This window comes from Heterodontus francisci, chromosome 20, assembly GCF_036365525.1.
Source record: "Heterodontus francisci isolate sHetFra1 chromosome 20, sHetFra1.hap1, whole genome shotgun sequence".
NCBI lineage: Eukaryota > Metazoa > Chordata > Chondrichthyes > Heterodontiformes > Heterodontidae > Heterodontus > Heterodontus francisci.
Genome location: NC_090390.1, coordinates 13,980,920 through 14,008,203, shown reverse-complemented (window position 1 = coordinate 14,008,203; position 27,284 = coordinate 13,980,920). Strand labels below are relative to the sequence as shown.

The following is a 27,284-nucleotide window of genomic DNA, read 5'->3' as shown; positions in this document are numbered from 1 at the left end:
GTGTACAGTTTTGATCGCCACACTATAGGAAGGATATGATCGCACTGGAGAGGGTGCAGAGGAGATTCATCAGGGTATTACCTGGGCTGGAGCATTTCAGCTATGAAGAGAGACTGGATAGGCTAAGGTTGTTTTCCTTAGAACAGCGAAGGCTGAGGGGGGACCTGATTTGAGGTATACAAAATTATGAGGGACGTAGATAGGAAGAAACTTTTTCCCTTCGTGGAGGGGTCAATAACCAGGGCCATAAATTTAAGGTAAGGGGCAGGAGGTTTAGAGGGGATTTGAGGAAAAAGTTTTTCACCCAGAGGGTGGTTGGAATCTGGACACACTGCCTGAAGGGGTGATAGAGGCAGGAACCCTCACAACATTTCATAAGTATTTAGATGAGCACTTGAAATGCCATAGCATGCAAGGCTATGGGCCAAGTGCTGAAAAATGGGATTAGAATAGGTAGGTGCTTGATGGCCGGCACAGACACGATGGGACGAAGAACCTGCCTCTGTGCTGTATAACTCTAGACTCTATGAACAATGACCACATGGTAGGATGGGGTATAATGCAGAAATAATGGGTGCTTGTCAGAGAGGTACAGCGATAATCAAGGGGGATTTTAATCTACATATAGACTGGAAAAGTTAGATGCGCAAAGGTAGCCTAGATGAGGAGTTCATAGAATGTCTTCGGGATAGTTTCTTAGAACAGCATGTTCTGGAGCCAGCCAGAAAGCGGGCTATACTAGACCTAGTATTGTGCAATGAGATAGGATTAATTCGTGAAGGCGCCCCTCGGCAGCAGCGATCATAATATAACATAATATTATTGAATTTTACTTTCAGTTTGAGGGAGAGAGGAGTGGGTCTAAGACTAGTATTTTAAATTTAAATAAGGGCAATTATGAGGGCATGAAAGCAGAGCTGGCAAAGTAGGTTAAGGGATAGGTCAATAGAGATGCAGTGGCAGACATTTAATGGTAGATTTCAGAATACACAGAATAGACACATTCCAACAAAAAAAAAAATCCAAGGGGAGGACCCACCATCCGTGGTTAACTAAAAAAATTATAGGTAGTATCAAACTTAAAGAAAAAGTGTATAATTGCACAAAGATGGGTAGCAGGTCAAAAGATTGGACAAAATATAAAAAAACAGATTAATAAGGAGGGAAAATCTAGAGTACGAGAGAAAGCTGGCTAGAAATATAAAAACAGATAGTAAGAGTTTCTATAGATATTTCAAAAAGAAAAGTTAACAAAGTGAGCATTGGTCCAATAGAAAGTGAGTCTGAGGAATTAAGGGAAAATAAGGAGGTGGCAGATGAATTGAACAGATATTTTGCATCAGTCTTCACCATAGAGGATATAAGTAACATCCCAGAAATAGCTGTAAATCAGGAAATGGAAGGGAGGGAGGAAAATTACAATCACCAGGGAAGTGGTGCTGAGCAAATTGTTGGAGCTGTGGGCTGACAAGTCCCCGGGTCCTGATGGACTTCATCCTAGGGTGTTAAAAGAAGTGGTTAGTGAGACAGTTGATGCTTTGATTTTAATTTTCTAAAATTCCCTAGATTTGGGGAAGGTTCCATTAGATTGGAAAATAGCTAACGCAACTCCTTTATTCAAAAAGGGAGGGAGACAGAAAGCAGGAAACTACAGGCCAGTTAGCTTAACATTTGTCTTAGGGAAAATGTTATTAAAATTATTAAAGACCTTATAGCAGGGCACTTGGAAAAATTCAAGGTAATCGGAGTCAACATGGTTTTGTGAAAGGGAAATCATGTCTAACCAATTTATTGGAGTTCTTCGATGAAGTACCACGTGCTGTGGATGAAGGGGAACTGGTGGATGTACTGTACTTAGATTTCCAGAAGGCATTTGATAAGGTGCCACATCAAAGGTTATTGCGGAAAATAAAAGCTCATGGTGTAGGGGGTAACATTTTGGTATGGATAGAAGATTGGCTATCTAACAGGAAACAGGGTAGGCATAAATGGGTCATTTTCCAGTTGCTAAGATGTAACGATTAGTGTGCCACAGGGATCAGTGCTGAAGCCTCAACTTTTTACAACTTATATAAATGATGGGACCGAAGGTATGATTGCTAAATTTGCTGATGACACAAAGATAGGTAGGAAAGTAACTTGTGAAGAGGGCATAAGGAGGCTACAAAGGGATCTAGATAGGTTAAGTAAGTGGGCAAAGACCTGGCAAATGGAGTATAATGTGGGAAAATGTGAAATTGTCCATTTTGGCAGGAAGAATAAAAATGAAGCATATTATCTAAATGGTGAGAGATTGCAGAGCTCTGAGATGCAGAGGGACCTGGGTGTCCTAGTGCTTGAATAGCAAAAGGTTCGTATGCAGGTACAGCACATAATTAGGAAAGCTGATAGGTTATCGTGTATTGCGAGGGAAATTGAATACAAAAGTAGGGAGGTTATGCTTCAGTTATACAGGACATTGGTGAGACCACATCTGGAGTACTGTTTATGGTCTTGGTCTCCTTATTTAAGGAAGGATGTAAATGCGTTGGAAGCAGTTCAGAGAAGGCTTCGAAACTAATACCTGGAATTGGTAGGTTGGCTTATGAGGAAAGGTTGGATAGGCTAGGCTTGTATCCATTGGCGTTTAGAAGAGTAAAAGGCGACTTGATTGAAACATATAAGATCCTGAGGGGTCTTGATAGAGTGGATGTGGAAAGGATGTTTCCCCTTGTGGGAGAATCTAGAACTAGGGGTCCCTGTTTAAAAATAAGGGATCGTCTATTTAAGACCGAGATGAGGAGAAATGTTTTCTCTCAGAGGGTCGCAAGTCTTTGGAACTCTCTTCCTCAAAAGGCAGTGGAAGCAGTCTTTGAATATTTTTAAGGCAGAAGTAGATAGAATCTTGATAAACCAGGAGGTGGAAGGTTATTGGGGGTAGGCGGGAATGTGGAGTTGAGGTTACAATTGGATCAGCCATGTTCTAATTGAATGGCGGAGCAGGCTTGAGGGGCCGAGTGGCTTACTAATCCATATGTTCGCATGTGCACAGATACTGAGGCCAAGAAAGAGAACCCACCTTAACACTGTGAACAAGCACTGCGACTGAGACAGAACTGACCTCAGCACTGTGAATGGACACTGAGACGGAGAGAGTGAACTGACCGCAGTATGAACAGACAGGTTAGTTCGCTGTGTCTCAGTGTCTGTTCACAGTGCGGAGGTTACTTCTCTCTCGGTGTCTGTTCACAGTGTGGAGGTCTATTATGTGTTGATTATTAAAAAGTCATCTCCCTGACATGCAGAGATATGAGTTTGTGCACAGCAAGGTGCTTGGTGTCTCCTGATTGGTCAGACAGTGCTGGCCAATGGGCCTTTTTTTGGGAATCTGTGCAGTAAAGTCCAGCTACCCGACCTGAACCCAACGACGTGTCGGGTTCGGGTCAGGTCGCACTTCCGGGTCCAGCATTCAGGTTCTGGTCGGGCCGGGTTGGACATGCTCTCTCACCACCTCCGGCAAGTGGCTCTAATGTTAATATACTTTTTGGACTTGAAAGATGGTTTTGTTACAGTTTTTTTAAGCTTGTGCAGATCAGCAACAAAGTGAAAATCGAAGGTAGGTTAACTGATGGTCGGTTCGAGTCGGGCACAGGAAAAAATTAAAGGACTCTGGTCAGGCTCAGGGTCGGCTGTGGTTCTGTTAGGCTCAGGTCAGGTTTCATTTGCATACCAGAGCCGGCCTTTACTGTGCAAAACTGTCCTGCCTAATTCTCTACTCCAGTAGATGCTTGGCTCAGTTGGGGCTGTTGGTGCATTGGCATATCCTGCTCAAAGCACGTCCTTTTGTGGAAATGGTGGGCATGGATCCCAAATTCTGAATTCTGGACTCTATTTTCTATCCACAGCGATGAGCCATGTCATATGAGAGATAGTGGAGGCCTAATTGACAGATGGGCAAGGGTTGCCTTTCAATTGTTTCCTGTCCAGGAGAGTGAGAGCGGTGTTAGGGTCGTAGTGTAACACTAACTCGGGAGAAGGGGAGGGAGAGAATTGGAGAGGGAAAAAATGAAGCCTTTAATCTTTATGTCGAAGGTGAGTTTTTCACCATCTTCTGTAATCCTTTTGTGCTCTCCTCAGCTCGCCTTTTCCACCAGGCCTTCATTAGTTTTCGAAAGTATGTGTTGGAAGTAGACTCTCTGAGTGTGGATTTACACATCATCCTCAACGATATCTGCTGTGGTGCAGGTAAGTATTTCAGTAACCGTGTGTGCTCTCAGTATATGTCTTGTATAGGTTTCCTGCCACAGAGCAAGTGATTGTTCATACTCTGCTTAAAGAAGTTGCTCTCTGACCCTCATTATATAATAGTGTTACAGTTGGCATTGTGTTTGCCATAGCTGTCCACTGACTCCATAGCCCATCCCGGACACACTATTCTCACTGCCCTGACCCCCTCTTTAGCCTCCACCTTCAACTGCCCCGCCTCTTCCCTGTCACCATGTAGGAGGGAGACCTGTGAGGGGGTGTATGTCTGGTGCTCTCGCACAGCTCACTGCAGCTGAGGAACATGTACAAACATGATGAAGCAATGCGTGACCTAGAGACTGATAACCAGTAGTACAACAATCACATTTTGAATTGTACTGAAATGGAATAAAACAAAGCATTTCTGCTGTTCTTTTCCCTGTGCTTCACAAGAGGAGAGTTTAAGGCTCCATGTCCTGTTTTGCCCAATTTGGTGGAAAGGCTATGTTTCTTTTGCACACAAACTTAGCTAATTTGTTGAAATTTTGTTCACAGGTCACGTTGATGATCTCTTTCCTTATTTCCTGAGACATGCCAAACAAGTGTTCCCAATGTTGGATTGTATGGAAGATCTGCGCAAAATCAGTGATTTAAGGTTACCAGCCAACTGGTAAGGTTCTGCAGATTGTCCTGACATCAATCTTTACCTCCAATGTTCTGTCCCCCCCTCGCTCTCAAAGACCCAAGTTGCTACTAGGTAGAGTTCTGGTCAGTAAGGTCAGCAGCAGTGTTCCCTCTAAGCTGCGAAGATGCGCAGCCACGCAGTAATCGGTATGTACCGCACAGTGCAACAAACAGACTGCATACAATCACCGTTCCCTATAAGATGCACGTGCTGCCACCAGCAATCTTAAAGGGACCATGGAATGCAAAAACAGGCTGTGCACAACAGAGTAAAATCAGAGGGAACATTGGTCAGTGGGCTATTCAACTGTGGGGGACATTGTAGCTGGCCCTGACCTGAAGACGCTGCACTTCTGGGGTCACTGAATAGTCATCAGGAATCCTGCTGATCTCCCCCAATTTCTACTCTTCAACCCAGGCTGACTGCTTTCCACAGACAACATTCCTTTACCAAGGCCTCAAATGCCCCGATCTCAACCAGGAATTTCTGGAGCTTCATTTTCAAAGCAGTTAATAAACACAGCTAGCCACAGTGTCTTGATGCTGAGTTAAATGTACATTTTATTAAACAGAGGTTTCCAAGGATAATATAAATCCAGGAATAAATTAATTGTGAATTCAATTTAAAGGACAGATTTGGATGAAAAAGGCCTTTGACCCACTTTACTCTCATTCTTCCAGAATACTAATCACACCAGCTGTTTCATACTGGCACCCAGTGTCCTGGCATCAGCTGTTGATCAGCCTCAGGGTGAAGAAATATTTGGTGCCATCTGCCCTGCTGGTGCCCTTCAAACCCTGACCATGTGTCCTGGTGTATCTGACTGTAGTTTTCTGGGTTTACTTTCTCTATACTGTTAACTGCCTCAATGAATTCAGAGTTAGGAAAAACACCATAGAACTGTTCTTGTTCTCTCTTGTGCTTTTCTTGTTTTCCTTCCACAGGAGTTGCCCCAGAGTCAGAACCTGGTCTTCTAGTTCTCCAAATGAGACGGTAAAATGAGGCCCCCGTCTACACTCTCAGGTGGATGTAAAAGATCCCATGGGAGTTATCCCCGGTGTCCTGGACAATATTTAACCCTCAATCAATATCACAAAAACGTTCTGTGATCACTATCGCATTGCTATTTGTGGGAACTTGCTGTGTGCAAATTGGCTGCCCTGTTTCCTACATTTCAAAAGTACTTCATTGGCTGTAAAACTCTTTAGGTCATCATGAGGCAATGGAGGGCACTATATAAATGCAGTTCTTTTTTTTTCTGTGCTGGTTCCTAATGGTGTCGGCTGACACCCATCTCCTCATTCCCACTGATCATAGGACACATGAGTGCACAGACGGTGATCGAGGGCTCCCCCCACATCACAGGTTCCAGCTGTTCCTCACTGTCAATACAGAACTCAACTGTTTCCCCTTAACTGCTTAACAAAATGCAAGATGCCCCAGTATCTGATTGATGTTCAGCCCATTTGACCATTATTACTACCACCAGAGAGCATATTTATTGTGATGCATTTGTAGTGAAAATGTTCCACTGTATGTCTGCTGGTATTGTGCCTACGCTGATGCACTGATTCCCAGCTGTATGGGAAATGTTCCTGTCTTTCAGCTCAGTGTCACTAATACTCGAACGTCATTTTGCTCCAGGTACCCTGAGGCCAGAGCGATTCAGAGAAAGATCGTCTTTCATGCCGGGCCAACAAACAGTGGAAAAACACACCATGCTATCCAGAGCTTCTTGGCAGCCAAGTCAGGAGTCTATTGTGGTCCTCTGAAACTGCTCGCACACGAGATCTATCAAAAGAGCAATGATGCTGTCAGTATGTCTAAAGAATTCTACATAGAAAATGTTGGCTAACAGTCTGTACAGCTAGGATTCTATAGAATCTAAATGGAATTAATTTAAGAACCATTAGAACTTTTAACAGTTATCTCCTTCAGTGGCCAATGCACCATGTATTGTGGAGCCCTTTGCCAAGGGAGAGGAGTCTCTTCCTGATGGCTATCCTGTGACCCCTTGCTAGAGAGTGCACCTTTGTCATCTTCATTCTAAGTCCCTATGTCCACATTTATAATGAAAAGTACCAATATAAATGCCACACTGTAATTACACCCTCCTGCCAGTGGCGGCAGTGTAGTGAATCCCCACCCCTCATCCTGCATGACAGTGAAACTCCTGCTCCAACCAACACTCTGCTTTCCAAGTTGTCCTAAGTTTTGCTATTTAACTATAAACCATATCAAAGTATTATACAAAAATATAACTCTGAATTTAATTGGGGACTGAATACATATGTAATTTATTTTGCTAGTATGGACGTATAATTCCTGTGGATCCCATGTCTGATTATTCTATCGTGGCTTCTGGTACTTTAGAGTTATTAACTCCCTTTCCTGACCTCACTGTTAACTACTTTCACAGAAGGTACTAGTCAGCTCCCTCTGCTGGATGCTTCTCCCACAGTATGTTTGGGCTGTTTTCTAGTTTCAAGGCTGATGGGTTTTCTACATGTGTCCTCTACCTCTATGCCCATTGTTTCAGTTAAACAGCTTATTTCAGTCAACCTCATTCCATACCTTTGGTATAGCTGAAGATTGGGACATATTATCTTGTACTCATCAGGACAATTCGCAAGAATACCAATGTAAGAGAAACAACAAATTTATACTGCATGAGAAGAGAGTGCTGATTGGTTGGCAAGTGGACTCTGGTAGAGGCATTGCCATGGAGAATGCACCAGTTTATGGTGACTGTCAGTTAACTGCCAAGCTTTGTTTGAAATTTAAACCAGGCAGCTTGACTCTGGTCAAGGCATTGCCCTGAAGAATGAACTAGCGAATGGCTGTCAGTTATTTTGTTTAGCTGAAACTGGCACAATGTGTGTACATGTTTTCTGTCTGCAAAGAAGGCCCTGTGTATCAATATATGTAGCTTCCAGTGCATGCAGATGCGCCACACTGCAAGTCCTACTGATAATCTCAAATTGGTTGTCAGCGTAATTCTTAGCACACTGAGGATTATTTAGAAAATGTTGTCCAATCGCGAAATCACATAATGTTGGGCACTGTGTTTGAGTTTTGCAAGCACGGGCTGGTTGGGTACAGTCTGTACCTTGCCCGTTGCAAACAGCGGAAGGGACATTTTGTTTGATACGATCCGCCAGTCTTTGGGATGTACAGCCTATATACCTAGCATCACACTGGTATTGAAATTCATATATCACATTACTCATTTGTGTGATAGGCAGGATGTCATTTTGGCTTGACAGCAGCATCCTGTTAGTGGCAAACACCACACGTTGCGACTGCATAGTAGCAGCGTGAAACGGCTAGCTTCACCTGTTGCTCAAATTTTTGGGATACATTACCCTTCCAGGGTAATCTGAGGTAGACTGAGCAACTTTCAAGGCTGGAAATGACGGCCTTAGGCCCATGCATAAGTGGTGCATTGTCCATGGTAACGCCTCTATCAGTCAGAGTCCGCTTGCCAACCAATCAGCACTCTCTTCTCATACAGTATAAATATGTTTCCCTTACATTGGCATTCTTGCAAATTGTCCTGATGAGTGCAAGACAGAAAGCTTCAACAGAATGTCTCTATTTTCAGCAATACACAAGTTCTTTACTTCCAAACAACTATTTCCATACCTTTTGGTAATTTGAAGGCAGTCATTAGTCAGGATATGTAGGAATCTGTTAGCACTGGAGCTTTTTTTATGTGCTATGTTTGCATTTGTTCCTGATCCTTAAATTAAAATTTTCAGTCCTTGCTGTAACAGGTAAATATTTTCCAGGGTGGGACTGGGCCATGTAGATGGCTTGATGCCCAGCTTGTCAATTTAGCTGATCTCAGCCAGCACAGCAGTTGAGACATCACAATCTGCTTAGCCGCTGGCTCAGGAAATGAGCTGCCAGAGTTCCTGCTCTGCATCCAGCGCCCCATTGCTGTGGACAGTGCTTGAGGACGGGATTCGGCTCAGCTGTAATACCCTGATGATGCACGAGCTTGTCAATACACATGAGAAATGGCCACTTAGGTGGGATGCTGCCCTTGAAGCATTAGTCTGCATCCTCAGAAGAGATGGGCAGAGAATTGAAAGATAGTGGAGACTGGAGGCATTGGATGTTGTCATATAAACAGGCAAGTTCCAATGTAGATTTGCAAATTTTGATCTTTTTGCCCTAGCCAGTTGAATATCTATCCTGATATAATCAGGGACATATCAAAGTTATGAAGAGTAGAACTGCCCAAATTTTAGAATGCAACAAAATTCTGAAAGGTATTTCAATGGTTTGTGCTTTGTTAATTTGAAGGGAGTGCTGTGCGATTTGGTGACTGGGGAAGAGCGAACCTTTGTTGATCCAGACGGAAGGCAGTCGGCTCACGTTGCTTGTACCATTGAAATGTGCAGTGTAACAACACCATGTAGGTGCATGCCTCTTCCTGATCTTTCTTGCTTGTACTTATATAGCGCCTTTTACAATTTCAGGATGTCTCAGAGCATTTTACAGCTAATGAAGTACTTTTGAAGTATGTACTGTTATAATGTATGAAATACGGCAGCCAATTTGTGCACAGCAAGATCCCACTAACAGCAGTGTGATGATCAGATTTGTTTTAGTACTGTATGTTGAGGGCTAAATATTGAACAGGACAGCAGAGAGATTCCCCTGCTCTGCTTCAAAATAGCACTTCCTCAATACTGTGCAGGAGAGTCAGTCTAGATTGTATGCTCAAGTCTTAGATGGGTGGGATATTAAGGCATATTGGGAAGTGAGCAGGAGAGTGGGATTAGACTGGATGGGATATTAAAGGGTATGGGGATTGAGCGAGTGGGTGAGATTAGACTGGGTGAGGCTGTATCTAAAAAAAGTAAATAAATATTAAATGGTATGGGGAGTGAGTGGCTGGTGGAATTAGACTGGGAGATATATTAAGGTATAATGGGAAGTGAACAGGAGAGTGGAATTTGACTGGGTGGGATATTAAAGGGTACGGGGAGTGAGTGGGATAGTGACTTAACTGGGTGGGATATTAAAGGGTACGGGGAGTGAGTGGGATAGTGACTTAACTGGGTGGGATATTAAAGGGTACGGGGAGTGAGTGGGATAGTGACTTAACTGGGTGGGATATTAAAGGGTATGGGGAGTGAGCGAGCAGATGAATTAGACTGGATGGGATATTAAAGGATATGGGGAGTGAGTGGGCAGATGAGATTAGACTGGGTCGGATTTTTTTTTATTCACTGGCATGGTCAGCATTTTTTGCCCATCCCTAATTGCCCTTAAGAAAGCAGCTCACCACCACCTTCTCGAGCCACTGTAGTCATTGAGGTATGGGTACACCCACAGTGCGGTTAGGAAGGGAGTTCCAGGATTTTGATCCAGCGACACTGAAGGAATGGCGATATAGTTCCAAGTCCGGATGGTGTGCGCCTTGAAGGGGAACTTGCAGGTGGTGGTGTTCCCATGCATCTGCTGCCCTTGTCCTTCTAGGTTGTAGAGGTCGTGGGTTTGCAAGGTGCTGTCTAAGAAACCTTGGTGAGTTGCTGCAGTGCATCTTGTAGATGGTACACACTGCTGCCACTGTGTGCCGGTGGTGAAGGAAGTGAATGATAAAGGTGGTGGATGGGGTGCCAATCAAGCGGGCTGCTTTGTCCTGAATGGTGTCGAGCTTCTTGAGTGTTGTTGGAGCTGCACCCATCCAGGCAAGTGGAGAGTATTCGGTCACACTCCTGACTTGTGCCTTGTAGATGGTGGACAGGCATTGGGAAGTCAGGAGGTGAGTTACTCGCCGCAGAATTTCCAGCCTCTGACCTGCTCTTGTAGCCACAGTATTTATGTGGCTACTCCAGTTCAATTTCTGGTCAATGGTAACACCACCCCCCTGCCCCCCAGGATGTTGATAATGGGAGAATCAGTGATGATAATGACATTGAACATCAAGGGGAGATGGTTAGATTCTCTCTTGTTTGAGTTGGCATAGCACTTGTGTGGTGTGAATGTTACTTGCCACTTATCAGCCCAAGCCTGGATGTTGTCCAGGTCTTGCTGCATCTGAATAAGGGCTGCTTCATTATCTGAGGAGTCGCGAATGGTGCGAATTATTGTGAAATCATCAGTGAACATCCCACTTCTGACCTTATGATGGAGGGAAGGTTATTGATGAAGCAGCTGAAGATGGTTGGGTCGAGGACACTATCCTGAAGAACTCCTGCAGTGATGTCCTGGGACTGAGATGATTGACCTGCAACAACCTTTGTGCTAGGTATGACCCAACTATTGGAGAGTTTTCCCCCTGATTCCCATTGACTCCAGTTTTGCTAGGGCTCCTTGATGCCATACTCGGTCAAATGCTGCCTTGATAACAAGGGCAATCACTCTCACATCATTTCTGGCGTTCATCTCTTGTCGATGTTTGGGCCAAGGTTGTAATGAGGTCAGGAACTGAGTGGCCCTGGCGGAATCTAAACTGGGCAGCAATGAGCAGGTTATCGCTGAGCAAGTGCTGCTTGATGGCACAGTTGGCGACCCCTTCCATCACTTTGCTAATGATTGGGAGTAGACTGATAAGGCGGTAGTTGGCCAGGTTAGATTTGTCCTGCTTCTGGTGTACAGGACTTGTGGGTGAGATTACTTGTGGAATTTTCCACATTGCCGGTGAGATGCCAGTCTTGTACTGGAACAACTTGGCTAACGGCGCGGCTAGTTCTGGAGCACAAGTCTCCAGTACTATTGCCGGAATGTTGTCGGGGCCCATAGTCTTTGCAGTATCCAGCACCTTCAGTCATTTCTTGATATAACATGCAGTGAATCGGATTGGCTGCAGACTGGCGTCTGTGATGCTGGGGCCCTCAGGAGGAGGCCGAGATGGATCATCTACTCGGCACTTCTGGCTGAAGATGGATGCAAATGCTTCAGCCGTATCTTTTGCAATGATGTGCTGGGCTTGCCCATCATTGAGGATCGAGATATTTGTGGAACCTCCTCCTCCTGTTAGTTGTTTAATTATCCACCACCATTCATGACTGGATGTGGCTGGACTGCAGAGCTTGAATTGGATTTGTTGGTTATGGGATCGCTTAGCTCTGTCTATCGCATGTTGCTTCGGCTGTCTGGCAAGGAGGTAGTCCTGGGTTTTTGCTTCATCAGGCGGACACCTCATTTTTAAGTATGCCTGGTGCTGCTCGTGGCATGCCGTCCAGCCCTCTTCATTGAACCAGTGTTGGTCCCCTGGCTTGCTGGTAATGGTAGAGTGGGGGATATGCCGGACCATGAGGTTTGTGGTTGACTACAGTCCTGCTGCTGATGGCCTACAGTGCCTCATGGATGCCCAGTTTCGAGTTGCTAGATCTGTTCGAAATCTATTCCATTTAGCACGGTGGTAGTGCCACACAACACGATGGTGAGTTTCCTCAATGTGAAGACGGGACTTTCCCTCCACCCGGTGGTCACTCCTACCAATACTGTCATGGACAGATGCATCTGCAACAGGTAGATTGGTGAAACGAGATCAAGTATGTTTTTCCCTCTTTTTGGTTCCTTCACCACCTGCCGCAGACTTAGTCTAACAGCTATAGAGTCATAGAGTTATACAGCATGGGAACAGGCCCTTCAGCTCATCTTGTCTGTGCCGGCCATCAAGCATCTAACTATTCTAATCCCATTTTCCAGCATTTGCCCATAGCCTTGTATGCTATGGCGTTTCAAGTGCTCATCTAAATACTTAAATGTTGTGAGGGTTCCTGCCTCTACCACCCCATCAGGCTGTGTGTTCCAGATTCCAACCACCCTCTGGGTGAAAAATGTTTTCCTCAAATTCCCTCTAAGCCTCCTGCCCCTTTCCTTAAATCTGTGCCCCCTGGTTATTGACCCCTCCGCTAAGGGAAAAAAGTTTCTTCGTATCTATCCTATCAATGCCCTTCATAATTTTGTATACCTCAATCAGGTCTCCCCTCAGCCTTCTCTGCTCTAAGGAAAACAACCCTAACCTTTCCAGTCTCTCTTCATAGCTGAAATGCTCCAGCCCAGGCAACATCCTGGTGAATCTTCTCTGCACCCTCTCCAGTGCAATCACATCCTTCCTATAGGGTGGTGCCCAGAATTGTACACAGTACTCCAGCTATGGCCTAACTAGCATTTTGTACAGCTCCATCATAACCTCCCTGCTCTTATATTCTATGCCTCGGCTGATAAAGGCAAGTATCCCATATGCCTTCCTAACCACCTTATCTACCTGTGCTGTTGCCTTCAGTGATCTGTGGACAAGTACACCAAGGTCCCTCTGACCCTCTGTACTTCCTAGGGTCCTACCATCCATTGTACATTCCCTTGCCTTGTTAGTCCTCCGAAAATGCATCACCTCACACTTCAGGATTAAATTCCATTTGCCACTGCTTTGCCCATCTTACCAGCCCATCTATATCGTCCTGTAATCTGAGGCTTTCTTCCTCACTATTTACGACGTCACCAATTTTCGTGTCATCTTCGAAGTTCCTGATCGTACCTCCTATATTCATGTCTAAATCATTAATGTACACTACAAACAGCAAGGGTCCCAGCACCAATCCCTGCAGTACACCACTGGTCACAGGCTTCCAATTGCAAAAACAACCCTCGACCATCACCCTCTGCCTCCTGCCACTTAGCCAATTTTGGATCCAAATTGCCCTGGATCCCATGGGCTCTTACCTTCTTAAGGTCCCACATGGAAGATTGATTATCAAAAGTCTTACTGAAGTCCATGTAGACTACATCAACTGCTTTACCCTCATCTACACATCTAGTCACCGCCTCGAAAATTTCAATCAAGTTAGTTAGACATGATCTCCCCCTGACAAAGCCATGCTGATTATCCTTGACTAATCCCTGCCTCTCCAAGTGGAGATTAATCCTGTCCTTCAAAATCTTTTCCAATAGTTTCCCTACCACTGTGTTAGACTCACCGGCCTGTGATTGTCCCTGCTGCTACCCTTGAATAATGGTACCACATTCGATGTCCTCCAGTCCTTTGGTACCTCTCCTGTGGCCAGAGAGGATTTGAAAATTTGTGTCAGAGCCCCTGCTATCTCCTCCCTTGCCTCACATAACAGCCTGGGATACATCTCATCTGGGCCTGGGGATTTATCCACTTTTAAGCCTGCTAAAACAGCTAATACCTCCTCCCTTTCAATGCTAATATGTTCAGGCATATCACAATCCCCGTCCCAGATCTCTACACCTACATCGTCCTTCTCCATAGTCAACACAGATGAACAATAATCATTTAAAACATCACCTACACCCTCCGGCTTCACACACACACACACTGCCACTTTGGTCCCTAATGGGCCCTACTCTTTCCCTGGTTATCCTCTTGCCTTTCATATACTTATAAAACCCTTTGGGATTTTCCTTTATCTTGTCTGCCAGTGTTTTTTCATGTCCCCTTTTCGCTCTCCTAATTACTTTTTTAAGGGCCCCCCCTGCACTTTCCTTCCGCTGTTTTCAGCGCTCTGAATCTGCCATAAGCCTCCTTTTTTTCCCTTATCCAATCCTGTATATCCCTTGATGTCCAGAGTTTCCAAGACTTGTTGGTCCTGCCCTTCACCTTAACGGGAACATGTTAGCTCTGAACACACTCTTTCCTTTTTGAATGACTCTCACTGGTCTGTTAAAGACTTTCTTACAAGTAGCTGCTCCCAGTCCACTTTGGCCAGATCTTGTTATATCATATTGAAATCGGCCTTCCCCCAATTCAGTACCTTTATTTCCAGTCCATCTTTGTCCTTTTCCATAACTGCCTTAAATCTTAAAGTTATGGTCACTATCCCTGAAATGCTCCCCCATTGACACTTCTACCACTTGTCCGGTTTCATTCCCTAGGATTAAGTCCAGTACCGCCCCTTCTCTTGTAGGATTGTCTACGTGCTGGCTCAAAAAGCTCTCTTGTGTGCATTTTAAGAATTCCCCCCCTTTTTAAGCCTTTTGCACTAAGACTACATCTTCTTCGGTCTCCTTGTCTCTAGAGACAATGGGTAAGCGCCTAGAGGTGATCAGTGGTTTGTGGAGCAGCGCCTGGAGTGGCTATGAAGGCCAATTCTAGAGTGACAGACTCTTCCACAGGTGCTGCAGATAAAATTGGTTGTCGGGGTTGTTACACAGTTGGCTTTCTTGCACTTCTGTTTTTTTTCCTGCCAACTGCTAAGTCTCTTCGACTCGCCACTCTTTAGCCCCGCCTTTATGACTGTCCGCTAGCTCTGGCGATCACTGGCAACTGACTCCCACGACTTGTGGTCAGTGTCTCAGGACTTCATGTCGCGTTTGCAGACGTCTTTAAAGCGGAGACATGGACGGCTGGTGGGTCTGATACCAGTGACGAGCTCGCTGTACAATGTGTCCTTGGGGATCCTGCCATCTTCCATGCAGCTCACATGGCCAAGCCATCTCAAGCACCGCTGGCTCAGTAGGTGTATAAGCTGGGATGTTGGCTGTCTCGAGGACTTCCGTATTGAAGATACGGTCCTGCCACCTGATGACAAGGATTCTCCGGAGGCAGCGAAGATGGAATGAGTTGAGACGTCGCTCTTGGCTAACATACATTGTCCAGGCCTCGCCGCCGTATAGCAAGGTACTGAGGACACAGGTTTGAAACACTCGGACTTGTGTTCCGTGTCAATGCGCCATTTTCCCACACCCCTCTTGGCCAGTCTGGACTTAGCAGCGGATGCCTTTCCCTTGCGCTTGTTGATTTCTGCATCGAGAGACAGATTACTGGTGATAGTTGAGACTAGGTCGGTGAGCTCTTGAACCACTTCCAGAGCGTGGTCGCCAATATTGATGAATGGAGCATTTCTGATGTCCTGTCCCACGATGTTTGTTTTCTTGAGGCTGATGGTTAGGCCAAATTCATTGCAGGCAGCCGCAATCTTGTCGATGAATCTCTGCAGACTCTCTTCAGTGTGGAATGTTAAAGCAGCATCGTCAGCAAAGAGGAGTTCCCTGATGAGGACCTTCCATACTTTGGTCTTCGCTCTATGATGGGCAAGGTTGAACAACCTGCCACCTCATCTTGTGTGGAGGAAGATTCCTTCTGAAGATTTGAACGCACGTGAGAGCAGCAGGGAGAAGTTGTTCCCAAACAGTGTAGGTGTGAGAACACAGCTTGTTTCACGCCACTCGGGATAGGAAAGGGGTCTGATGAGGCACCGCTATGCTGAATTGTGCCTTTCATATTGTCATAGAATGAGGTGATGATACTTAGTAGCTTTGGTGGTCCTCTGATCTTTGCTAGTAGTGTGAAGAGATCAAAGGCTTTGTTGAGATCTATGAAAGCAACGTAGAGGGACATCTGTTGTTCGCGACATTTCTCCTGTAGCTGGCAAAGGGAGAACAGCATGTCAATGGTGGATCTCTTTGCTCGAAAGCCACACTGTGACTCAGGATAGACACGCTCAGCCAGCTTCTGGAGTCCGTTTAAAACGACTCGAGCGAAGACTTTCCCCACTATGCTGAGCAGGGAGATTCCACGGTAGTTGTTGCAGTCACCGTGGTCACCCTTGTTCTTATAGAGGGTGGTGATATTGGCATCGTGCATGTCCTGTGGCACTGCTCCTTCAACCCAGCACAGGCAAAGCAGTTCATGGAGTGCTGAGAGTATAGCAGGCTTGGCAGTCTTGATTATTTCAGGGGTAATGCTGTCCTTCCCAGGGGCTTTTCCACTGGCTAGAGAATCAGTGGCTTCACTGAGTTCTGATTTTGTTGGCTGTTAGTCCAGCTCATCCATGACTGGCAGAGACTGGGCTGCATTGAGGGCGGTATCGGTGACAAGATTTTCCCTGGAGTACAGTTCTAGGTAGTGCTCTACCCAGCAGTCCATTTGCTTGCATTGGTCAGTGATCGTTTCCCCTGATTTAGATTTGAGGGGGGCGATCTTCTTGATGGTTGGCCCAAAAGCGCTCTCAATGCCATCATACATTCCTCTGATATTTCCACTGTCGGAGGCCAGCTGAATACGACTGCATAGGTGTTGCCAGGAGTCATTTGCAGAGCGCCTGGCTGTTCTTTGTGCAACGCTTCTGGCTGCTTTAAGTGCTACGGATGTCAACTTGCAGGGGGCTTTCCTGTAGTTCAACAGTGCAGTGCGCTTAGTGGCTATCACAGGTTCCAGCTCTTCAAAGTGAGATTGAAACCAGTTTGCATTCTGCTTCTCACGTTTGCCAATGGTGGTTATTGCTGAGTCACAGATGGTGTCTCTGATGTGGGCACACTTCGCAGTTGATATTGGGGAAGTTGAAATCCCCTACTATTATTACCCTATTATTTTTACACTGCTCTGAGATTTGCCTACATATTTGCTCCTCTATCTCTCCTTGACTGTTTGGAGGCCTGTAGTCCACTCCCAGCCAAGTGACTGCCCCCTTTTTGTTTTTAAGTTCTACCCATATGGCCTCATTTGAGGAACCTTCGAAGATATCATCCCTCCTTACTGTAGTAATTGACTCTTTGATCAACAGTGCAATGCCACCTCCTCTTTTGCCACCTTCTCTTTTACCCCCTCCCTTGTCACGCCTGAAGATTCTATACCCTGGCATATTGAGCTGCCAGTCCGACCCCTCCCTCAACCATGTCTCCGTGATAGCAATAATATCATATTCCCATGTGTTAATCAACGTCCTCAATTCATTTGCCTTACTAGTAAGACTCCTTGCGTTAAAATAGATGCAGTCCAGCCTTGCATTATTCACATGTGCCTTAACAGGTCTAGATTTGCTCTGCCTTCCAGACTGACTCAGTTTCTCTTCTATATTTGACTGTGCATCACCCCTACTGTACCTCCACTCTGTATCCATCCCACTGCCAAATTATTTTAAACCCCCCTCAACAGCACTAGCAAACCTCCCTGTAAGGATGTTGATCCCGTTCCGGTTCAGGTGCAACCCGTCCAACTTGTACAGGTCCCACTTTTGCCAGAAACAGAGCCAGTGATCCAAGAAACTAAAGCACTCCCTCCTGCACCATCTCCTCAGCCACACATTCATCTGCTCTATCCTCCTATTCCTATACTCACTAGCATGTGGCACCAGGAGTAATCCAGAGATTACAACCTTTGAGGTCCTGCTTTTTAATCTGCTACCTCGCTCCCTAAATTCTTGTTGCAGGACCTCATCCCTCTTTCTGTCTATATCGTTGGTACCAATGTGTACCACGACCTCTGACTGTTCACCCTTCGCCTCCAGAATGTCCTGCAGCCACTCCAAGACATCCTTCACCCTAGCACCAGGGAGGCAACATACCATCCTGGAGTCACGTTTGCGGCCACAGAAACGCCTATCTGTTCCCCTTACGACAGAATCCCCTATCACTGTAGCTCTCCCACTCCTTTTCCTCCCCTCCTGTGCAGCTGAGCCACCCGTGGTGCCACAGACTTGGCTATTGCTACATTCCCCGAGAAGCTATCTCTCCCCAACAGTATCCAGAGCGGAAAATCTGTTAAGATAGCGGATTCCTGCACCTCCTGCCTCGTTCTTCTATTTTGCCTGGCGTTCACCCATTCCCTTTCTGCCTGAGCAGACTTTACCTGCGGTGTGACCACTTCCCTGTGCTTGCTATCCATGATGATCTCAGCCTTGCGGATGCTCCACAATGTCTTCAGCCACCGTGCCAGATCCGAAACGCAGATTTCGAGTAGCTGCAGCTTGAGTCACTTCCTTTGTCTTATGTCCTTTAAGACTCGGCCAGCTCAGTCAGTAGTGGTGCTGCCAAACCACTTTTGGTGATGGACATTAAAGTCTCTCACCCAGAGTACATTCTCTGCCTTCGCCACCCTCAGTGCTGCTTCCAGTTGGTGTTCAACATGGAGGTACTGATTGATCAGCTGAGGAGGGGTGGTAGGTGGTAATCTGCAGGAGTTTTCCTTGCCCATGTTTGACCTGATGCCATGAAACATCATGGAGTCCGTAGTCAATGTTGAGGACTCCCAGGGCGCACTCTCCTGACTGTATACCACTGTGCCACCACCTCTGGTTGTTCTGTCCTGCCGGAGGGACAGGACATACCCAGGGATGGTGATGGTGGTGTCAGGGTTATCGTCTGTAAGGCTGTAAAGTATGATTCCGTGAGCATGACGATGTCAGGCTGTTGCTTGAATAGTCTGTGGGACAGCTCTCCCAATTTAGGCACAAGCCCCTAGAGCCCCTAAGGAGGACTTGAGCAGGGTCAACAGGGCTGAGTTTGACATTTTGATTTCCAGTCCCTAGGTCGATGCCGGGCAGTCTGTATGGTTTCATTCCTTTTCTTACACTTTGTAGTGGTTTAATATAACTGAATGACTTGCTAGGCTATTTCAGAGGGCATTTAAGAGGATATTAAACGGTATCCCCTCTCCCTCCCCCCCCCCACCCCCTCTCCCTTCTCCCCCCCCCCCGCCCGCCAGCTGACAGCTAACACTCATCCCATGGTCACTGAGAAGACTGAGCCTTGGAATAAGAACTGCTGGAAGCCATTACCTGGGAACAACTGGCTTTGATACCTCTCGTGGCAGGCACTGGAAGAGTGTAACGATCTATCAGTGGGGGCGCTGTGACTATGCACTGTCACATCTTGCAGTGAGTTATCCAGCTCCTGCTGCTTGCCTGCAATACTGCCATATCTGATGGTTAATTAGTGATTGAACAGCATGTGGTGGGAACGATTTCTTTTTGTTAGAGCAGGGTAGGGGGTTGCCAGTGAGAGTGGGGTGGGGTGCTGTTGAGTTCCTGGTGTGGGAATTCACACTGTGTGCAATATTTTGCAGATCAAATAGCTGTAATTGATGAAATCCAGATGATCAGAGATCCTTCCAGAGGCTGGGCATGGACAAGGGCACTATTAGGTGAGAGTATTTGTTTGTACTCCTCTACACCAAGTTACTTTAATAATCTGGATTACACTTCACCCATATTTACTTCACATTGCTGTCAAACAGTCCCTGCATGAAGACTCGGTGGTACAATGGGTTATATGCTGCCCTTTGAAACCAGGATCTGAATCCTGAGAGTGTTTTATGGAGACAGTGCAGAGGGAGCTTTACTCTGTGTCTAACCAGTGCTGTACCTGCCCTGGGCGTGCTTGATGGGACAGTGTAGAGGGAGCTTTACTTTGTATCTAACTCCCTGCTGTACTTCCACTGGGAGTGTTTGATGTGCTTTTTTTAATGAAACTGCTTTCACTGCAGGACTTTGTGCCGAAGAAATCCATATTTGTGGAGAAGCTGCAGCTGTTAACTTGGTGATGGAGCTGATGTATGACACAGGAGAGGAAGTGGAGGTGCGTGTCCTCAGTCTGGGGCAAGGGTGGAGTCGGGACCATGGGGAGAAAGATGGGCTTGGTCTAAAACCAAACTGGGCAATCTGGCTGTTGGAAGCATTAAAGTCAGATGCTGGCCCACTGACTGAAATGTGTAGCAATGCTTCCAGACATAGAGCTGCTGGAAGTAACTATGTTAGTTAAAGTTTGAGTTTGGGCTTCTGACAGAACCAATTAATCTGTTAACACTAATGTAGTGGGGTCTATTCCATGCTATCTGGAGTGGGTGCACATTTCAGCGCTCTGCAGAGAGATATGTACCTGACGGTCTAACAATGAACTGGTCTACATAAGTACTCAGTATTTCTTATGAAAGGTGTATCCTCCAACTCACTCGGAATTGTGACACAGCAGGTCTGCAGCTGTCTTAGAACAGTACATCGTGCATTCTTTGGCTGTCACACTTCAAATGTCATGTTGGCTGACTGGCACTTTTACCAGATTCAGTCAGCTGTCGTATTCTTAATACAATAGCATTTATTAAGGGCGCTAAGTAAAATCTCACACGATTTCATGTCGCGTTTGCAGACGTCTTTATAGCGGAGACATGGACGGCCGGGTCGTGGGAGTCAGTTGCCAGCATTCGCCAGAGCTGGCGGGCAGCCATAAAGACAGGGCTAAATTGTGGCGAGTCGAAGAGACTTAGTAGTTGGCAGGAAAAAAGACAGAGGCGCAAGGGGAGAGCCAACTGTGCAACAGTCCCGACAAACAAATTTCTCTGCAGCACCTGTGGAAGAGCCTGTCACTCCAGAATTGGCCTTTATAGCCACTCCAGGCGCTGCTTCACAAACCACTGACCACCTCCAGGCGCGTATCCATTGTCTCTCGAGATAAGGAGGCCCAAAAGAAAAAGAAGAATAAGTAAAATCTACCAATCAGAGAAAATATTTTAACAGTGCATTGGATCAATTAAATCACAGAATTTTTCAAAGACTGTTTTACCTCTTTTTTTTTTCTTCAGTTAGCTGACTACACACAGGTTAAAAATAATCTACATGTAACAAACATTTTAAAATTTTAATCATATTGAATGACTATTTCAACTTACCCATCACCTCATTTCTTCCTCCAGATCGGCATGTGTCTCCCTTCTCACCCTTTCTCTATTTTTCTTTGTCTCTCTCTCGCTGTTCCTTCATCTGTGTTGGAGGTGGAAATGATATGACATTAACTGCGACCCTGGATTTCCAGGATGTTGCCTCTGCCATAGAACTGTTGCCCTTCCCAGCATTAGAACATAGAACATTACAGCACAGTACAGGCCCTACGGCCCACGATGTTGTGCCGAACCTTTAACCTACTCTAAGATAAAACTAACTACCTACCCTTCATTCTACTATCATCCATGTACCTATCCAAGAGTCGCTTAAATGCCCCTAATGTATCTGCTTCTACTACCACCGCTGGCAGCACATTCCACGCACCCACCACTCTCTGTGTAAAGAACCTTCCTCCAATCACCTTAAAATTATGCCCCCTGGTGATAGCCCTTTCCACCCTGGGAAAAAGTCTCTGACTATCCACTCTATCTATGCCTCTCATCATCTTGTACCCCTCTATCAAGTCACCTCTCATCCTTCTTCGCTCCAATGAGAATTCCAAGTTCCAAATATTCAAACTACATTCACAGTGTAAGCCCCACTCTCTGCTATTGTCATCCAGCCTTTGGCTAGTATTCCGGAATAATTTCTGTATTTTTGTACAGGTCCCCTAACCAAACATAATGAAACTTTGAGTTGAGCCTATGTTTATTCAACAATATTTTATAGTCTGAAGTGTGTTGTAGCTCCGCCATAGCAGAACATTACAATTGCAGTTTACGTGGTGTAATGCTCCTGTCCTTATAACATTTACTGTGAGCAGTTTCACAATAGAGTACATGTTTTCTGTTGCGGATTGAGGGTTTGGGTTTATGTTCCACTCGTGTTTAACTGTTTAATCTACACTGTGCAACTTGATGCAGTGTAACTTATTTCTGTAAAAGGCAGCATTGTTTCCAGCTAGCTGATGTTCTCTGTTGAACAGGTTGAGAGTTATGAGCGGCTAACTCCCCTGACTGTTCTGGACTCGGCCCTGGAGTCTCTGGATAACCTGCGTCCTGGTGACTGTATCGTGTGCTTCAGTAAAACTGACATCTACTCACTGAGTCGTCAAATTGAGACTCGCGGACTGGAATGTGCGGTGATATATGGCAGTCTCCCGCCTGGTAAATAACTCCTGAACTCTTAATAACATTCCGTGTTAGTATGTTATAGAACGTTTGTATGCTATAATGATGGCCAACATCGTGTCTGTGCTAGTTCCTTGGTAAAGCTGTCTAATTAATTCTGAAGAGTCATATCAGACTTGAAACGTCAACTTTGTTTCTCTCCACAGATGCTGCTAGACCTGCTAGGTATTTCCAACACTTTCTGTTTTTATTTCAGATTTCCAGCATCTGCAGTATTTTGCTTTTACAATTAATTCCATTCCTCCTTCTTTCCCCATAGCCCTGTAATTATTTTCCTTTGACTATTTATCCAATTTAATTTTGAATGTTGAATCTGCTTCCACCGCAGATTTAGGCAATGCATTCCAGATCACAACTCACCCATGTCAAAAAAAAATGTTTCTCATGTCACTTCTGGTTCTTAAACAAATAACCTTAAATCTGTGTCCTCTGGTTACTGACCCTTCTGCCACTGGAAGTAGTTTCTCCTTATTTACTGTATCAAAACCGTTAATGATTTTAAATGGCTGTGCCAAATCTCCCTGCTGTAAGAACAGCACCACCAGGTCTCCAGTCTCTCCACATAACTGAAGTCCTTCATCTCTGCTATCATTCTAGTAAATCTCCTGTCCACCCTCAGCATGGTCCAAAAAGCTTTATGGCTAATGAATCATTTTGAAGTATAGTCACTGATTAGTAGATAGTGTGCATTACATGGTATAAATTCCGCTCTTTATCAATAGGATATTGCCCTGTTTACCATGAGCAACACAGGAGATGGGATACTATATAAGCACATATCTTTGTGCGTGTGTTTATGCAAGTCATTACATCACGTGCATGCAATATGCCAAGCATTTAATATATTATATCTATTATATATTCAATTTGGTACATGGGGTATACACTTCATTAAAAACTCAAATACCTACAATAACTGTTGCATTTCTGTTGCACCATTCACGACCTCAGGTTGACCCCAAGCACTTTATAATGGGGACTACACTTTAAAAATGGCTGTCATGTAGAAATAGCAGCAACCAATTTCAGCACAGAAAACCCCCATAACAAGTGATGAGTTAATAACTAGATAATCTGCTCTAGGGATGTTGGTTGAGAGATAAACGTTGGCCAGGACGCTGGGGAAAGCTCCTTTGCTGCTCTTCAAATAGTGCTAAAAGATCTTTTACATCCACCTGAAGGTGTACAGCCTTTGACACATTTACTATAAAATAGCAATTATCGTGCGAGTATAGCATCCTGTGATTTCGCAATCTGGTTCCCACAAATTTGTTTTCTGATTTTGTTTGTCAACTTGCATTTCTAGGTGACCGAAATCTCTAAGGCCCAAAATAAGGGTTTAATCAAAATGTTTTAAATGCAGCATGAAAAATTTAACCACAGCTTTTGTGTCTGTTAGCACCTTTGTTGAAGCTATTACTTAATGACCTCGGTCTGTCTCGAAAGCCTGCGCTAGGCCTTAATATTTTAGCTCAAAGCTCCGACTCTGTAAGCTGAATTTTGATTGTACAGAGTGAGCTTGTGCAGTGTACCCATATTGCCAGGTTGCAACAGGACCATTCAGTCAGCTTAGCTGTTTATTGATGGTTAGAAAATAATAACATTCTCATCATTTGTAGCTGAACAGAGAGGAGAGGGGTGAAGTAAAGAGGCTAGACCCCAGGCCCAGCCTCCAGTGCTACCAGCTCCAGTCCCAGCCTGCAGTGTAACCAGCTCCCACCCCCGCCTCCCCAGTGTCGCCGGCTCCTGTCCCCCCGGTGTTGCCCAAACCTCAGAACCATCCCCCATTTTACAAAGCTCTTAATTGCCATAACAGCTGCTAAAGTGCAGTCCCCTCCCCTGTGCTGCTGAATATCAGATATCTGCTGCCATCTTGTGCATCTCAGAATAAAAGATGGTAAGGGATAGAAATTGCATGTATAGGCCAAGAAATATGTATAACATAAAAAAATATGTGCAACATGTAAAAGCCAGTCATGTCTAGTTTTTGGAGAATAATGGACAGAGTTGGTAAGTTCAGTCTCCAAAGCAGCAGTAAAAGTTTCAAAAAAGCAGCAAGCCTCTGTTCAAAGATGGCCAATTGAGGCAGCCAACCACCACATTGGACAGACTTAGGCTAAAAGCATCTATTCTGTGTAAAAATAGCTGCAGCATTTTGAACTGCAGCAGTGCAGCATAGACCTATTATAGAAATGCAAACGCATAGATAAAGGCAGAAAGAAAAGCGCTACATTTTTTTTAATAGAGATACAGCACTGGAACAGGCCCTTCGGCCCACCAAGTCTGTGCCGACCAACAACCACTCATTTATGCTAATCCTACATTAATCCCATATTCCCTACCACGTCCCCACCATTCTCCGACCACCTACCTACACTGGGGGCAATTTACAATGGCCAATTTACCTATCAACCTGCAAGTCTTGGCTGTGGGAAGAAACCGGAGCACCCGGCGGAAACCCACGCAGTCACAGGGAGAACTTGCATTTTCTGAAATACTATCTTTCATTTATGCAGTCAGTACTGAGAAAGTTTACATGTAACAATCAACAAAACCCAGATAACTTTTATTTGCTTTCAAACCTCAACACCTTTTTCATTCTTCTAAAGAAATCAAATTAGGATGAGGAAGGATATTATTTAAAAAGGTGAAACTTTCCCATGTTTATAACTATTATACTTTTTAACTTACTTGCCTGAGTCTGCTGCAGCTCCTGAGAAAATGGAACTGAGGTGTAGGAGTCAGTCCAGAAGGAAGAACAGACCAATCGGATGGGATAGAATACTTTTTTTTTATTTGTCCATGGGATTTGGGCATTGCTGGCTAGGCCAGCATTTATTGCCCATCCTTAATTGCCCTTGAGAAGGTGGTGGTGAGCCACCTTATTGAACCGCTGCAGTCCTTGGGGTGTAGGTACACCCACAGTGCTGTTGGAAGGGAGTTCCAAGATTTTGACCCAATGACACTGAAGGAATGACTATGTATTTCCAAGTCAGGATGGTCTGCGGCTTGGAGGGGAACTTGCAAGTGATGGTGTTCCCATACATCTGCTGCCCTTGTCCTTCTAGGTTGTACAGGTGGCACAGTGGTTAGCACCGCAGCCTCACAGCTCCATTGACCTGGGTTCAATTCCGGGTACTGCCTGTGTGGAGTTTGCAAGTTCTCCCTGTGTCTGCGTGGGTTTTCGCCGGGTACTCCGGTTTCCTCCCACCACCAAAAGACTTGCAGGTTAACAGGTAAATTGGCCATTATAAATTGCCCCTAGTATAGGTAGGTGGTAGGGGAATAGAGGGACAGGTGGGGATGTATTAGGAATATGGGATTCATGTAGGATTAGTATAAATGGGTGGTTGATGGTCGGCACAGACTCGGTGGGCCGAAGGGCCTGTTTCAGTGCTGTATCTCTAAATAAATAAATAAATAAGTCGTGGGTTTGGAAGGTGAGTTGCTGCAGTGCCTGTTGTACATTTTTCACACTGTTGCCACTGTGCGAGGTGGTGGATGGGGTGCCAATCAAGTGGGCTGCTTTGTCTTGGATGGTGTCAAGCTTTTTGAGTGTTGTTGGAGCTGCACCCATCAAGGCAAGTGGAGAGAATTCCATCACACTCCTGACTTGTGCCTTGTCGATGGTGGTCAGGCTTTGGGAAGTCAAGAGGTGAGTTACTCGCTGCAGAATACCCAGCTGCTGACGACCTCTTGTAGGCACAATATTTATGTGTCTACTCCAGTTCAGTTTCTGGTCAATGGTAACCCCCAGGATATTGATAGTGGGAGATTCAGCAATTGTCATGCCATTGAATGTCAAGGTGAGATGGTTAGATTCTCTGTTGTTGGAGGTGGTCATTGCCTGGCACTTAAATATCAAGTAACATTTGTGCCACATATCAGCCCAAGCCTGAATGTTGTCCAGGTCTTGCTGCATATGGACACAGGCTGCTTCGCTATCTGAGGAGTCGTGAATGGTACTGAACATTGTACAATCATCAGTGAACATCCCCACTTCTGACCTTATGATTGAAGGAAGGTCATTGATGAAGCAGCTGAAAATGGTTGGGCCTAGGACACTGCCCTGAGGAACTCCTGCAGTGATGTCCTGGAGCTGAGATGATTGACCTTCAACAACCACAGCCATCTTCCTTTGCACTAGGTATGACTGCAACCAGCAGAGAGTTTTCCCCTTGATTCCAGTTCTGCTAGGGCTCCTTGATGTCATACTGAGTCAAATGCTACCTTGATATCAAGGGCGGTCACTCTGACCTCATCTCTTAAGTTCAGCTCTTTTGTCCATGTTTGGACCAAGGCTGTAATGAGGTCAGGAGCTGAGTGGCCCTGGCAGAACCCAAACTGAGCATTACTAAGCAGGTTATTGCTGAGCAAGTGCTGCTTGAAATCTCTGTCGATGACCCCTTCTATCACTTTGCTAATGATCAGGAGTAGACTGATGGGTCAGTAATTGGCAGGGTTGGATTTGTCCTTTTTTTTTTGTACAGGACAATACCTGGGCAGTTTTCCACGTTGCCAGGTAGATGCCAGTGTTGTAGCTGTACTGGAACAGCTAGTTCTGGAGCACAAGTCTTCAGTACTATTGCAGGAATGTTGTCAGGACCCGTAGCCTTTGCAGTATCCAGTATCTTTAGTTGCTTCTTGATATCACATGGAGTTAATCGGATTGGCTGAAGACAGCATCTGTGATGCTGGGGACTTCAAGTGGAGGCCGAGATGGATTGGCACTTCTGGCTGAAGATGGATGCAAATGCTTCAACCTTGTCTTTAGCACTGATGTGCTGGGCTCCCCCATCATTGAGGATGGGTATTTTTGTGGAG

The 27,284-nt window shown here is 45.4% G+C and overlaps 1 protein-coding gene across 4 annotated transcripts in view; it reads left to right on the top strand.

Moving 5' to 3' along the window:
• supv3l1 (SUV3-like helicase) overlaps positions 1–27,284 on the top strand; it is a 52,170-nt gene that overhangs the window by 15,653 nt on the left and 9,233 nt on the right. For 2 of the 4 annotated variants that reach the window (XM_068053306.1, XM_068053307.1), the window contains exons 3-9: positions 4,117–4,224; positions 4,780–4,894; positions 6,554–6,722; positions 9,221–9,332; positions 19,680–19,757; positions 20,100–20,191; positions 22,256–22,436. In XM_068053306.1, the coding sequence (XP_067909407.1) occupies positions 4,117–4,224; positions 4,780–4,894; positions 6,554–6,722; positions 9,221–9,332; positions 19,680–19,757; positions 20,100–20,191; positions 22,256–22,436 (855 nt within the window). Of the gene's footprint in view, positions 1–3,031; positions 3,163–4,116; positions 4,225–4,779; positions 4,895–6,553; positions 6,727–9,220; positions 9,333–19,679; positions 19,758–20,099; positions 20,192–22,255; positions 22,437–27,284 lie in introns of those variants that run through there. The other 2 variants (XM_068053308.1, XM_068053309.1) reach the window with 2 other exon arrangements.